The sequence below is a fragment of the Mobula hypostoma genome, chromosome 15 (genome assembly GCF_963921235.1).
Source record: "Mobula hypostoma chromosome 15, sMobHyp1.1, whole genome shotgun sequence".
In the NCBI taxonomy this organism is placed as follows: domain Eukaryota; kingdom Metazoa; phylum Chordata; class Chondrichthyes; order Myliobatiformes; family Myliobatidae; genus Mobula; species Mobula hypostoma.
Genome location: NC_086111.1, coordinates 32,985,019 through 33,000,062, shown reverse-complemented (window position 1 = coordinate 33,000,062; position 15,044 = coordinate 32,985,019). Strand labels below are relative to the sequence as shown.

The following is a 15,044-nucleotide window of genomic DNA, read 5'->3' as shown; positions in this document are numbered from 1 at the left end:
GATTTGCCTTGATAGCCTTTCTGGTCATCTCAGGTTTCTGAGGTCAATAATGCCATTGGAAATTGACTCTATCTTCAATCCTAGTTGTAATGCTATTATCCCAGTCCCACCACCCTTTCATAAAATCTTCTGATTTACAAGCTGAAGACAGCCTAACTGTGCAATGATTACTTTCTACAACCCCTCACCACTATTTTTCTTTTGTCACTCTCTTTTTAAGTAGCGACTGTAACCTAATCAGTATGGTGTAGAAAGAGCTACGGGACATTGCAGAGGTAGATACACACACTCACTCAGATTGGCATTCAGAACCACCGATGCAGATACCAGCATTGCATTGCTTATAGACTATTATACAGTCAGGATTTGTTGTCCATATGGTGAGTCACCAGCCATGAGTGACTCACAGCCAAATTCCCCAAAACATATATGCAGCTGCTATTTTATTTGACTGTTCGGCAGCAAAGGACACAGATTAGGATTCTGATCAAGCAGGCCAGATGCAAAGGCTGATGTACATCCACAATAAGATGTCTGGATCACTGGGATGCCTGCCAGAGCAGCTATCTGCAACTTCATTAAAGATCTAACAGACTAGCTCAGATACTAACAAGCAGAAGACAGGTACTAAAGGTATACACCAAGGTGATCAGGTGACATTTATATGGTATTTAAGATGGTTTGGAAGAATGTATTCTGTTGGCTTTTCCTTTGATGTTGTTGTAAAGAAGAGAAAACGGTGTTCATCAGCAATGAAAGGATGTGATGGGAATGATTACTGAAAGAGGAATTGGGATTCTCTTTACTGCAAACACCGTCTGATTATGTTGGTTACAATATCCCAGCCAAAGAGAAATTACTTGTGATATTTCTTTACTTCTTTTTTTCTCCTCCTCCTTCCTCAGGGTTGCTCTCTCTGACCGAAAAGCTTCGTAGCGTTAAGCAGACCATGAATATTCATGGAGCACAAGGCACTTTGAGTGTCGGCCAAGCAGCAGAATGATTAACTGAACAGAGTGGATAAGATAGAAGGGTGTGCACATTTGTTTCACTCTGGTGTCAAGATTCTTATTGCTCACTGATAGTCCTTTACACCCAGAGGTCAGAGCAGTCAGTCAAAGAATGAATAACTAGGACTGATGACAAGGTACTGTGCATTATGTGCTGTGCTTAGCAACATATCAGCTAAACAGTGAGAGAGTGTAATTTCTCCTGGCTGAGGTATATCTGAAAGTAAGACAGATTGTATCAGCAGCACAATGTGCATGCAGTCATTGGCAATCTGCACCATGGGGGAACAATTCTACTTGATGCACCGGCTGCTCTCTATTGAGCAAGAATGATATGTATTCATCTCTGTTGAAATACAGCATCAATAATATTTCTTATGCAAAATAATTGCTCAGATATCAACAAGTCCAGCCTTGAAAAGATCCAAATTTAACACTCATCATGACCTTAGCACCTAGAGGCAACACAATCTGCATGTGAAACAATGGTTGGAATTGTGACTGGAATATTGTGGTGTGTAATAGTGAGGATATCTTCAATCATTGTTCTTTGGACCAGTTTGGCTGGAGAAGTGCTTTGTCTGTCCTTGATAGACATGTGTAAAAAATTCTCTCATCTTCTCCCTCTCCAAGCAGATTGTCCAACTTTATCTGCCTTTTGTTTATTTTGTCATATCCAGATGCAAGTAGCTTTTGGAGATTTTGGAGTATTATTGAGATTTCAGCCTTTAAAGTGAGCTGGACCCAGCAATACAATTTAAAACTTGGCAACATTCAGTGGAAAACAACTGGCAAATAACCTTCAAGTAGTTGAATGTCATTAAAAAAAAAACAATAGTACCTCTGGATATAGGTTTAACAGTACAAAGTTATACATAGTATGAGATTGAAAACGGAGTTTCTACACTATTTTACAGATTAAGTCTTGGTAATCACCTGCAATATCTTTCTGGCCCAATATCAAGTTGATTATGTGATCTGAATATGATTGCACTTTAAAGTTTTCTGAAATCAAAATAACTCTAGTTTCAAGACCCTAAGACCATAAGACACAGGAACAGAATTAGGCCATTTGGCTCATCGAGTCTTCTCTGCCATTCAATCACGGCTGATCCTTTTTTCCCCTACTCAGCCCCACTCCCCGGCCTTCTCCCTGTCACCTTTGATGCTGTGTCCAAGAACCTATCAAGCTCTGCCTTAAATACATTCAACAACCTGGCCTCCACCACTGTCTGTGGTAATAAATTCCACAAATTCACCACCTTTTGGCTAAATAAATTTCTCTGCATCTCTGTTTTAAATCAATGCCCCTCTATCCCGAGTTTGTGCCCTCTTGTCCTAGACTCCCCTACCACGGGAAACATACTTTTCACATCTACTCTGTCTCGGCCTTCCAACATCTGAAAGATTTTAATGAGATTCCCCTTCTTTCTTCTACATTCCAGCAAGTACAGATCCAGAGCTATCCAACGTCCTCATATGATAACCCATTTGTTCCCAGAATCATCCTTGTGAACCCTCTCCATTGGCAGCACATCTTTTCTTAGATGAGGTACCCAAAACTGTTCACAATATTCAAGGAGCGGGCTCACTGGTGCCTTATAAAGCCTCAGCTTCACATCCCTGCTCTTCTATTCTGGATCTTTTGAATTGAATGCTAACATTGCATTTACTTTCCTCACCAACGACTCTACCTGCAAGTTAAACTTTAGGTTGTTCTGCACAAGGACTCCCACATCCCTTTGCATCTCAGATTTTTGAATTTTCTTCCTGCTTAGTAAATAATCTGTACAACTATTTCTGCCACCAAAGTACATGACTATGCATTTTCTACCATTGTAATTAATTTGCCACTCTCTTGCCCATTCCCCTAATCTGTCTAAGTTCTTCTGCAGCCTACCTGTTTTCTCAACACTACCTGCCCCTCCACCAATCTTTGTATCATCTGCAAGCTTGGCAAGCAAGCCATCTATTCCATCATATAAATCATTGATGTAAAGAATAAAAAGAAGCGATCCTAATACCGACCCCTGCAGAACACCATTAGTTACTGGCAGCCAACCAGAAAAGGATCTTTTTATTCCTACTCACTGCCTCCTACCGATCAGCCAATGCTCTAACCATGCCAATAACTTTCCTGTAATACCATGGACTCTTAACTTGGTAAGCAGCCTCATGTGTGGCACCTTGTCAAAGGGCTACTGAAAATCCAAATATACAACATCCACTGCATCCCATTTATCTATCCAACTTGTAATCTCCTCAAAGAATTCCAACAGGTTCGTCCTGCAAGATTTTCCCTGAAGGAAACCATGCTAACACTGTCGTATCTTGTCCTATGTCACCAAGTACTCCATAACCTCATCCTTAATAATTGACTCCAACATCTTCCCAACCAATCTGGTCAGGCTAACTGATCTGGTCTATAATTTCCGTTTTGCTGCCTTCCTCCTTTCTTAAAGAGTAGTGTGCCATTTGCAATTTTCCAGACCTCTGACACCATGCCAGAGTCCAATGATTTTTGAAGGATCCTTATTAAAGCCTCCATAATCTCTACCACTACCTCTTTTGGAACCTTAGGGTACAGTTCATCGGATCTGGGTGACTTATGCATCCTTAAGGTCCTACAGCTTTTTGAGCACTGCTCACTTCTCTTCCCTCACATCCTTGAACATCTGGCACACTGCAGTTTCTTCCACAGTGAAGACTGATGCAAATTAATTATTTAGTTCATCTATCTCCTTTATTATTTCTCCAAACTCATTTTCTAGCAGTCCTATATCTACTCTCATCTCGCTTTTATTTTTTACATACTTGAAAAGGCTTTTACTATATACTTTGATATTGTTTGCTAGCTTGCTTTCATATTTCATCTTTTCCCCACTAATGATTATTTTAGTTTCTGTTTTTAGGGTTTTAAAAGCTTCCCAATCCTGTGTCTTCCCACTAATTTTTGCTTTGTTGCTCTTTTGTTTTTACGTTAGCTTTGACTTCCTTTGTCAGCCACTGTTATAGTATTTTGCCATTTAAGTATTTCTTCATTTTTGGAATACATCTATCCGGCACCTTCCTCATTTTTCACAGAGACACATGCCATGGCTGCTCTGTTGTCATTCCTGCCAGCATTTCTTCCAATTTACTTTGACCAACTCCTCTTTCATTCCACTGCAACTTCCTTTACTCCACTGAAATTGTGCTACGTCACACTTTACTTTCTCCCTAGTTGAACTCAATCATATTGCGATCACTGCCTCCAAAGGGTTCTTTTACCTTAAGCTCCCTAATCACCTCTGGTTCATTACATAACACTCAATCCAGTAGATCTCCTAGTAGGCTCAATGACAAACAGCTCTATAAAGCCATCTCATAGGCATTCAACAAACTCACTTGCCTGAGATCCATTTCCAACCTAATTTTCCCAATCAACCTGAACGTTGAAATCCTCCATAACTTAACCCTTTTGACACTCCTTTTCTACTTCCTGTTGTAATCTGTGGTCCACATCCCAGCTCTGTTTGGAGGCCTGTATACAACTGCCACCAGGGTCCTTTTATGCTTGCAATTTCTTAATTCAACCCACAAGGATTCAGCATCCTCTGATCCTATGTCACATCTTTCTATTGATTTGATACCATTCTTTACCAGCAAAGCCACGCCAACCCCTCTGACCAACCTTCCTATCCTTCCAATACAATGAGTAACCTTGTACAAGTCTTACGGGTTCACCTCCTAATAGGTCAGCTGGTGGCGCAGTGACATCAGCGCCAAACTCCGGAACGGAGGTTCCAGGGTTCGAAGCCAGTCGGGCCGCTCCCAAGAACGCTTTCCATCTGTGCCGGGTTGAGTGTTGAGCTCACAACTTGGCCTCGTAAAATAAAGAAAAATACTGCGAAATGTCTGTGTGAGGAGTGGTGCCCCACACAGCCTTCCAATCTGCGCCTTGTAAGGCATGAAAAGGCCTGAAGCTGGCCTCTCAGGACTGAGTCAACGTCATCATCATCATCATCATCATCATCATGCTAATATCTGGTTCAGGACTATCATCAGTTCAGGGAGCAAAGTGTAGCATTAAACGCAGGGCAAGATTTTGCAGATGAACCAAGCCTTTCATCCCATATTACCAAGAACAGAATAGTCTTGTATACCCTGTATTAGACACAAAGTACTGAAAAGTCATATGACATTTTGCACAACTAGGAATGAGGTTCAAACAATTGTATAGGGTTTCTTTTTCATGTAACTGCTAAGGCTAATAAAATGGCTTCTTTGTAATATTAACTGCTGATGTAAGGTGTTCTCTATAGCAGCATATTTGGGTTATGATCATAGATTACTTGACTTTGGAATGCCATTGCTAAGCAACAGAATAGATGTTATTCTTTCTTGTGTGTGAAAGCTATTGTTTTTCGCAGGCTTTGGTCAGAAGGCGCGATGGGGACGGAAAGAGGAGATGTGATGCTGTAAGCTGGGCGATGGAACAGACCCCGAGCGGGAGTCCGAGGCCCAGGGTCATCGGCGAGGAGAGGAGACGAGGACAGACTCGTTTGGAGCATTTGTTCGACCACCAAGGGTGGTCCCATTCGTGGGTCGACGGAGTTCGGAGGACATCGACTGGAGGAAAGGATACCTGATTTGTGAGATCCAACAAATTATTTGTGCACAGAACTGATAGAGTTACTGATTTGGTGCCTTTATTGTACGTTTGTATTTGTTTCTACTAACCCATCACCGAGAAATACTTATAAAGTGTAATCATTTAATCGCATATGGTGTACTGTCTGTTACTTGGCGGTGTGGGGTACATCAGACAGCATCCACACAAACTTGATTACCCAGTTTGGCAGGGTCAAAGGCTGCTCCCCCTATGTGAAAGTGAGCTGAGCAAGCCTGAGGCTTCCCAGGAGGCTACAACGTGGGTTGTTCGTCCGAGGATTTGATTCCGTTCGATGCTGTGTTCTCGCCTTGTTTAAATTATGCATGCTGTGGGGGCAGAAAGCTGGCGTGCCTCTGTGGGATTACTGGTTATTACTGCATGTGTGTTGGGTGGGGTGGCTGTTGGTCTTTGTTTGAGTTCAGACTAGCGATGATGAAATTGCGGTGGGACTGCCAGTGTCTATTGGTGCCCCAGGTGAGGCGGGCCATGGGCTGTCCATACTGTTAGGAGAGAGAGGAAAGAGTGGTCTGATTCGGAGGTAGTGTCTGCGAATAAATGTTCCAGCTATGGCAGGCTCCGCCTGGTTTTTAGGATAATGTCCACCCCTAAAGGGGCGGAGGCGTAGGCGGAACAGACCTCCCGGTTGTTAGATGAGTGGCAGTGCTCAGCTGAGGGAGAGCGACAGGGACTGGTTGGAAGTTTGGATAGGCGGGCTGTTGATGTTGTCAGAACTGTCAGGTTCAATTACCCTGTAGTGACAGCTGCCAGTTATCTGCAAGCGTGGGAAAATGCGTTTGGTTCGACTGGTAGTAAAATGCAGCACCTGGGGGGATTTCAAAACATGTATCAGGAGATTAGCTAAAAGCTTGCAGTGTATCTTTTTTGGCTAGAGAAACAGCTAAATTGGTTGCAGTGCGGGGGGTGGGGTCATTCAGCTGATCAGAGAGGTGTCAGGAAACTTAGAGGAGATTCATTGGGGGAGCTGCCTGGTTTCTCTTGGGGGAACACATTACCAAGGAACTCCCAGAAGATAAACACCCTGTTTCTGAAGGCCTAGTGGGACCGCATTCCCGTGGGTCATTACGGATAAATGGAAGCTATGTTAAAGCCATACTCGACACCAAGTCACCGGTCGAGTTGCTGTACAGTTCGTTTTACAACCGGTTTCTGAAACATTTACCCTTCATAACCTTCAGGGCACTGGAGATTTAGAGTACCAGTGCTGGTAATTATCCAGACGACAGTTATTGGTCAGTCAAACTGGAGTTCTTGGAGGACAAGGTGGGGGTGTCTGAGGTTCGTGAATTGTTAGTGCTGGTGTGTCTGGACACTGTTGAGATGGGCAGCATTTCGATTCTGAGTGAGGAGGCGCAAGGGGGCCTGCCAGGAGGAGGCGGGTGAGAGCTGTTTGGAGGCATTATCTGTGCACCCAGTGTTTCGAGCTGCTTGTGAGGTTGTGTGTAGCAGCATTGGGCCTGTACCGAATTTAAACAAGAGCCGATGGTGGTACGGCCCAGAAGAAGTATCTGAGGGTGAGACCCTCTTAGTGGACGCTTCGATGTACCACGAGGTGGGGGGTGGAGTTGACCGCTGAAGAAACCTCGGTGAGAGAGAGGTTGCGGCAACTGGCCCCTGCAGAGGTGGAGGACGCAAGCAGCGTGTGTGTGGGTTATAGGACCCTGAACAGGCGCACTGTCCCTGACCAGTATGCAGTCCCGAGGGTCGAAGACGTGCTGGTCTGTCTGAGTGGTGCGAAGTGGTTAAATGTGCTGGATCTGAGGAGTTGATGGTGCTAGATCCCAATGAGTGAGGCCGACAAGGAGAAGACGGCTGTTATAGGTCCCCTGGGATTCTTCCAGTCCAAAAAGATGCCCCAGGGCATATCCGGAGCCCTTGTGACCTTCCCGCAGGGCATGGGGAAGACCATGGGGGATGTGGACTTGTTTGGAGTTTTGGTGTATTTGGATAATCTCCTAGCACTGGGATTCGCCTTGGACGACTATGAAGCGAGGCGAGTGAGGGATCCCGGACGACTAGGGGTTAATGAAATAAAACTTTCTTTGGATGAGTGCCAGGTCTGGAGAAGGATGCAGCTCGTGAGTGTTCTGCTGAGAGAGGAGATTTGCATCGCTGAACTGAACGCCCAGAGATGCAGGCTGGAGACTGAATGCCGGAATTTTAGGACAAAGATTGAAGAATTGGAGTCCACACTCGTCAAAGTGGAGATGGGGAAATGGAATTCCGAGCTGAAACCGTGGTCATTTACTGATGAAGTAATCCAGAGAGATAAAACAATGACCAACCTTCTAAAGGGTCAGCAGAAACTGGAGAAATTGATCCAGAACAGCTTGGAAGCTGGGCGACGGAATGGACCCTGAGCGGGAGTCCGAGGCCCAGGGTCTTCGGCGGGGAGAGGAGACGAGGACAGACTTGTTTGGAGTGTTTGGTTGACCACTGAGGGTGGTCCCATTCGAGGGTCAGCGGAGTTCGGAGGACATCGACTGGAGGAAGGGATACCTGACTCGTGAGCTCCAACGAATTATTTGTGCACAGAACTGATAGAGTTACTGACTTGGCACCTTTATTGTATTTGTTTCTACTAACCCGTCACCAAGAAATACTTATAAAGTGTAATCATTTAATCGCATATGGTGCACTGTCTGTTATTTGGCAGGGTGGGGTACATCACACAGCATCCACACAAACTTGATTACAGTTTGCTGGGGCCGAAGGCTGCTCCCCGTAGACGAAAGCGACCTGAGCGAGCCTAAGGCTTACCAGGAGGCTACACAATGAACAAAGATTTGTCTTGGGTCACTAACACCAGCAATCTGCTCATTTCCACATACTGTATGCACCTCTATCCGCTGAAGACAAGAAACTAGAAGTGCAAATGAGAATATAACAAGTGCTTTAAAGACTAGAGAGCCAAGATTATTTTCTCTCCTATACAGCCTTGATTAAGGTATATGTCATTGTGTGATAAATGGACTGTTCATGGAGCATTTGGTCAGTCTGTAAAGAAGATAAAGGAATTTATTGTGATGTATTTGTACTGCCTATTGATCCCATTATGAAAGCTTGCTAAACTGAACTATTAAGTATTAATACATGCTTTGTGGAGTTATTAAAACTAAATTGCTGAAGCTGCATAGATCTGTCTTGGCAGGAGGAAAGAGTTCAGTCTGCAGAACTATATCTCTACACATAACTTTACATTTACTTCTCTTTGAAACAAATGCAGCACCATTTTCATAATAAATATAAATCAGTGCAGAAATTATGACAATAAAGAGTGAAGAATAATTCGCATTTACGGAAATCAATATGTTTGCTTTTGTGATTAATACACAACAATAATACTTTTATCAGTTGATCAACTGAACATGCTTGGTGTCTGGACTCACCCTCTTTTCATCCATACTAACTTCCTGCAGATTAATTGTTCATTTATTTCAGTTGTTAATTTACAACACACCAGGAGGCTACTTAGCTTATTAAATCTATGCTAGGTGTCAGAGATTACCTGCCCTGATCCCCTCATTTTATTTTCCCAAAAATTCTGTATCACATGTCTATCAACTCCCTTGTGATTCGTCCGTTACTCATCTACACTTGGGGAGTTTACACATACTAATACATTTATCAACCAGTGTGTATTTGAGATGTGGGAGAACACCGAGTACATGTTGCAGGAAAATCATGCAAACCCCACACTGCCAACTGGGAGGTCAGGAGTGAATACTGGTCAATGGTGTGTGGCAACCTTTCGCCTTTAGTGGATTCACATAAAATGAGATAAGCTCATCTCCGGTCAAATTCTATAGGAATTGGTCTGAGGTTTTAATGATATGTCACTGTATCATTATTGATATTCAAAGACTTTTTAAAACCATTAAAATCACCACAAAAAATTTTAAAAACTAATTTTAAAATGATGTGAAATTTATTGGAAAAATTAAAACTCCTAATACGCAGATTAAAATAACAAAATAGGTTAATGATAATCTAAACCTATGATCCTCTCTGAAACTCCACATTGATAAATCTTCATTCAAATGATTGGGACCTCTCAGCCCAACACAGGATAGCACAGAATTTCAGAGGTTAATTCCCCAGTGCAAAGATGAGAAATCTACTTCAATTAGATTAATCTGGACACCACCTAGAATCTACCAAGAGAGTATGGTAGCAGATGGAGTGACATAGCTCACCCTGGACTCACAGTAGACCTACATAGATGCAGCTGTACGTAACTATGAGCTGTTGAGCACTGGCAATTCCATTTGCCTGCCACAACCATTTGATTCAGCCCAATATTCTTCTCAACCAAGCAAGTTATTTCTAGCAACTGCAAAGGTATGTTGTAATTTATTTCTTCTGTGCTGTAGAACCTCATGTTGGATATGGTTTAGAAGGTGTGGGGAGAATGGGACCGGTTGTTATGGAAATATCTCCAATTATTTCCATGATATATCCCCAGCAGCCATGCTCACATTCTCCTTTCGCTAGTCGGAGGCATCTCAAATGCTAATCCCCTTTCCATTGGACATTTCCCAAGTGTTTGTCATTCATCTGGAGATAGTGTTATCTATTATCCTACAAAACAGTAACATGTTGGCACTGGTGCTATACACACAAAATGATGGAGGATTCAGCAGGTCACCCAGAATCTATGGAAGTCAATGAACAGTTCATGTTTCAGGCTGGAACCCTTTTTCAAGACTGGAAAAGAAGGGGGAAGAAGCCAGAATAAGCAGGTGGGGTGATGAAGGAGTACAAGCTGGGTGATGATAGCCCAAGCCTGCTACCTGATATTTAGAGGCATGATTCAAATCTGGCTTTAAACAAGTCCCATTTGTTTATTATTCTACTTCATTCACCATACTGGAAAGTCCTCTCTAAACATAACAACTTGCGCATATAGCTCCTTCCTGGACAGACAAAACAAGGCTATTTTTCAGAGGTACCAATGGCAATTTATTTGTGGGTTATTGAATTCTGAAAAAGCAAAACTAAATTTCACTGTTCCTTTTACAATGTTTCTCTGCTATTTCATCAAAAGCAATGCGAGCAAGGCTCTTTTAATAAGAAGAGAATTACTCTTTCAATGACTACCTTATTTTTCATTTGTGATTAAATGGGCCTTGGTCACACATTATGTCCTGTGATGTTGAAAATGATATATTACTCAGATTGCACTTACAACTTACTTAACATTAACAACTAGCGATTTCTTACTGTAAACTCTGTGGATTATGCATGTATATTGCCGCCTAAATTCAAGAAGCAATTTATTAAAGATAATGAATAAACATTTTTATCTGCAACACCTCCATAATAATGCAGAAACACATTAACAATTAAAAATGATGAAGTAGAGAATTTACCTTATAACCTCCCAGGTGACCATGAATTGTTTCCTTTGGTACTTCTGACCAAGTGACTTTAATTAAAGTACTGTTCATGATTTCAACAGCAACATTCAAAGGAGCCGCTTCAGGGACTGTTGAAACAAAGGCAGAATCTCAAGATTATTTTGGATCTCTGTGAAATAACATGACATTTTATATCTATATTATGTTATCATTTCTGCATTTTTAGTACAAATTGTACTAATTAGTACAACCTTATAATAGATTCCTTAAGAATAGAATTTTCAAGTAAAATTTTATTGTTGCATAAACACGAGGAAATCTGCAGACGCTGGAAATTCAAGCAACACACATCAAAGTTGCTGGTGAACGCAGCAGGCCAGGCAGCATCTCTAGGAAGACGTACAGTCGACGTTTTGGGCCAAGAACCTTCGTCAGGACTAACTGAAAGAAGAGGTAGTAAGAGATTTGAAAGTGGGAAGGGGAGGGGGTGATCCAAAATGATAGGAGAAGACAGGAGGGGGAGGGATGGACCTAAGAGCTGGAAAGTTGATTGGCAAGAAGATACAAGGCTGGAGAAGGGAGAGGATCATGGGCGGGAGGCCTAGGGAGAAAGAAAAGGGGAGGGGAGCATCAGAGGAAGATATAGTGAAAGGGACAGAGGGAGAAAAAAGAAAGAGAAAGAAAGGGTGAAAAATAATAAATAAATAAATAAATAAATAAATAAGGGATGGTGTGGGTAAGAAGGGGAGGAGGGGCATTAACGGAAGTTAGAGGAGTCAATGTTCATGCCATCAGGTTGGAGGCTACCCAGGTGGAATGTAAGGTATTGTTCCTCCAACCTGAGTGTGGCTTCATCTTGACAATAGAGGAGGCCATGGACGGACATATCAGGATGGGAATGGGACGTGGAATAGAAATGTATGGCCATTGGGAGATCCTGCTTTCTCTGGCGGACAGAGCGTAGGTGTTCAGCAAAATGGTCTCCCAGTCTGCGTCGGGTCTCGCCAATATATAGAAGGCCACACCGGGAGCACCAGACGCAGTATATCACCCCAGCCGACTCACAGGTGAAGTGTCGCCTCACCTGGAAGGACTATCTGGGGCCCTGAATGGTGGTGACTGGAGGAAGTGTAAGGACAGGTGTAGCACTTGTTCTGCTTACAAGGATAAGTGCCGCGAGGGAGATCAGTGGGAAGGGATGGGGGGACAAATGGACAAAGGAGTCACGTAGGGAGTGATCCCTGTGGAAAGTAGAAAGAGAGGGGAGGGAAAGATGTGCTTGGTGGTGGGATCCCATTGGAGGTGGCGGAAGTTACGGAGAATTATATGTTGGACCTTGAGGCTGGTGGGGTGGTAGTTGAGGACAAGGGGAACCCTATCCTTAGTAGGGTGGTGGGAGGATGGGGTGAGAACAGATGTGCGTGGAATGGATTCACTGTATCTTGAAGGAGACTTTCTTGAAAACACATTACAATGACAGTTGAGAATATGCAAAAGGCAAACATAACTTGTATTTGGTCAAGCAATATGATTGATATAAATTATTGCTTAAGATCTCTTAACTGCATCTCACGAAGGATTGAAACTTTGCCCAATTGATCAGAAGCTCAGATGAAGTGAAATAAATTCAAATTTGTTGCCAGTCATAATGAGTCATGTTAGAAGATAGCAAGTGTTATATTTTAAAATGTATCTGACCATTTTAAACTGAAGTTTTATTCATTTTCTACAATTACTTGCCTCCTGGGAAATATTAGTACATAAACTAGCAATTGAAGAGCTACTGAGGGGTTAAGAGCAGCTTTTCATCAGATTAACACAACTGCCTACTCACACTCTGGCCTTAGAATTAGGAATTAATAAAATTTGTTTAACTGATCAACTGTGCAGTGTGTCACTATGATTATTTTCATGAGCCTTCCACGAAGCTCTAAAGGAAAGCCAGGAGAAGGGAAGTCCATTACAGTAGGTTATATTTATAGGAAAAGTTGTTTGTGACCAACAGATTCTTCGTCAGGAGATGCATTCATAGCATGACTTAAAATTTTAGTTGGGTTGTTACACTGTCAGAAAAAAAGTCATTTTTGTCATCTCTGAAAAATGCCTCATTTTGCTTGAGAGAGAATATTTTCAAATTTTAAGGGGCAGGAAGTGTTGAGGAAGGAGAGAGTCTTGAATGACTTGAACAGATCAGGTATACAGGCAAAGAAATGACAGATGAAATGCAGTGTAGGGAAGAATATTGTCATGCACTTTGGTAGAAGGAATAAAGACACAGACCATTTTCTAAATGGGGAACAAATTCATAAATTGGAGATGCAAAGGGACTTGAGAGTCCTACTGCAGGATTTCCTAAAAGTAAACTTGCAAGCAGTAACAAGGAAAGCAAATGGAATGGTAGCATTCATTTCAGGGGTCTAGCATATAAAAATACAAGGATGTAATGCTGAGGCTTTATAAAGCATTGGTCAGACTGCATTTGAAATATTGTAAGCAATTCTGGGCTCCATATCTCTGGGCCCATACTCATTCGAGTCTATTCGAGTGAGGGGGGAATCTCGTTGAAACCTACCAAATATTGAATGGTCTGAATAGAGAGGACATGCTGAGGAGATTTGTAATAGGGCAGGAGTCTAGATAGCCTCAGAATAGAGGGATGCCCCTTTAGAACAGAGATAAGGAGCAATTTCTTCAGCCAACGTGTGGTGAATCTATGGTATTCATTGTCACAGACAGCTGCGGTGGCTAATTTATTGTGTATATTTAAAGTGGAGACTTACAGGTTTATGTTTAGTAAAGCCATCACGGGTTATGGGGAAAAGGCAGGAGAACCGGGTTAAGAGAGAAAATAAAACTAACATGGTTGAATGGCAGAGCAGCCTCAATGGGCTGAATGAAATAATTCTGCTCTATGTCTATTGGTCTTACATTCTGAGCCTGAAATAATCTATTACTTACCCATTAAAATATCATTTCATCAGGTCTATGCTTGTCCATATCAGACCCATTTCACCTTATGCTTGCTGTAGACCAACAACTTATTCTTTCCCACTCTCTTTGTCAAACGTGCTGATCAATTTGTTGACTCTTTAGGCTCTGACTGGCTCCAAGGTGAAAACGTTCTAAGGGATAGAAGCTTTACTAGAAATGCAGTTGCTTCTGGGTGCAGGTGTTCAGGAGCGATATCTTCCTGTCTTGCATTTTTTTGCAACCTCTAGTGCTCCCACGGGCGAAGGACTAGCTCCTTCATTACGTCCTCACAGGAGAAAGCCAAGCTGGATCATTTCCTCAGACTGAACATATATGTAAATATCAGCCTTTTCATCAGAGGTTGGGCATTGTAATTTTTCAAGAGAGAGATATGTGTTTGAAGTTCCCTCCTCCATTCTCTAGTTAGCTGTTAAATTATCTATCTTCATTCATAGGTAGGAGTGGCAAGTGATCTTCTACATCAGGAATCTGCATACATCAAGGCGCACTTCATTGTATCATCACAACTGTAGTGCAATCCACCTTGAAAGGAAGTTATAAATATATGCTTTCCTCTTGCAAAGAGAAATGTACAGTTCAACATTCCAGATCCTGCAACCTTATTGAAGAATGAACATACTTAACTACACCAAAGGTTAGTTATTTTTTGTCATGAAAAATGTGAATAATCAGAGAGCCACATATTGATTTCAAATTAAACTGATTAAATGATTTGCAGCTATTATTGCAATCAGAATAGTTTATTTTCAATTTCTGGTGTTTGATTTTCCTGTGAACAGAAAACCTCTGCATCAATTTTCACTCAGCAAGTCCAAAAGAGAAATTCCCCTAACAGAATATAGAAACATAGAAAACCTACAGCACAATACAGGCCCTTCGGCCCACAAAGTTGTGCCAAACATGTCCCTACCTTAGAAATTACTAGGTTTACCTATCTCCCCCTATTTTTCTAAGCTCCTTGTATGTATCCAAAAGTCCTTTAAAAGACCCTGTCGTATCTGCCTCCACCAC

The 15,044-nt window shown here is 42.2% G+C and overlaps 1 protein-coding gene across 2 annotated transcripts in view; it reads right to left on the bottom strand.

Annotated features, from left to right (window-relative positions):
* Positions 1 to 15,044, bottom strand: part of chl1b (cell adhesion molecule L1-like b) — a 945,006-nt gene that overhangs the window by 250,657 nt on the left and 679,305 nt on the right. For both annotated transcript variants that reach the window (XM_063067891.1, XM_063067890.1), the window contains one exon: positions 11,055 to 11,170. In XM_063067891.1, the coding sequence (XP_062923961.1) occupies positions 11,055 to 11,170 (116 nt within the window). The remainder of the gene's footprint in view (positions 1 to 11,054; positions 11,171 to 15,044) is intronic.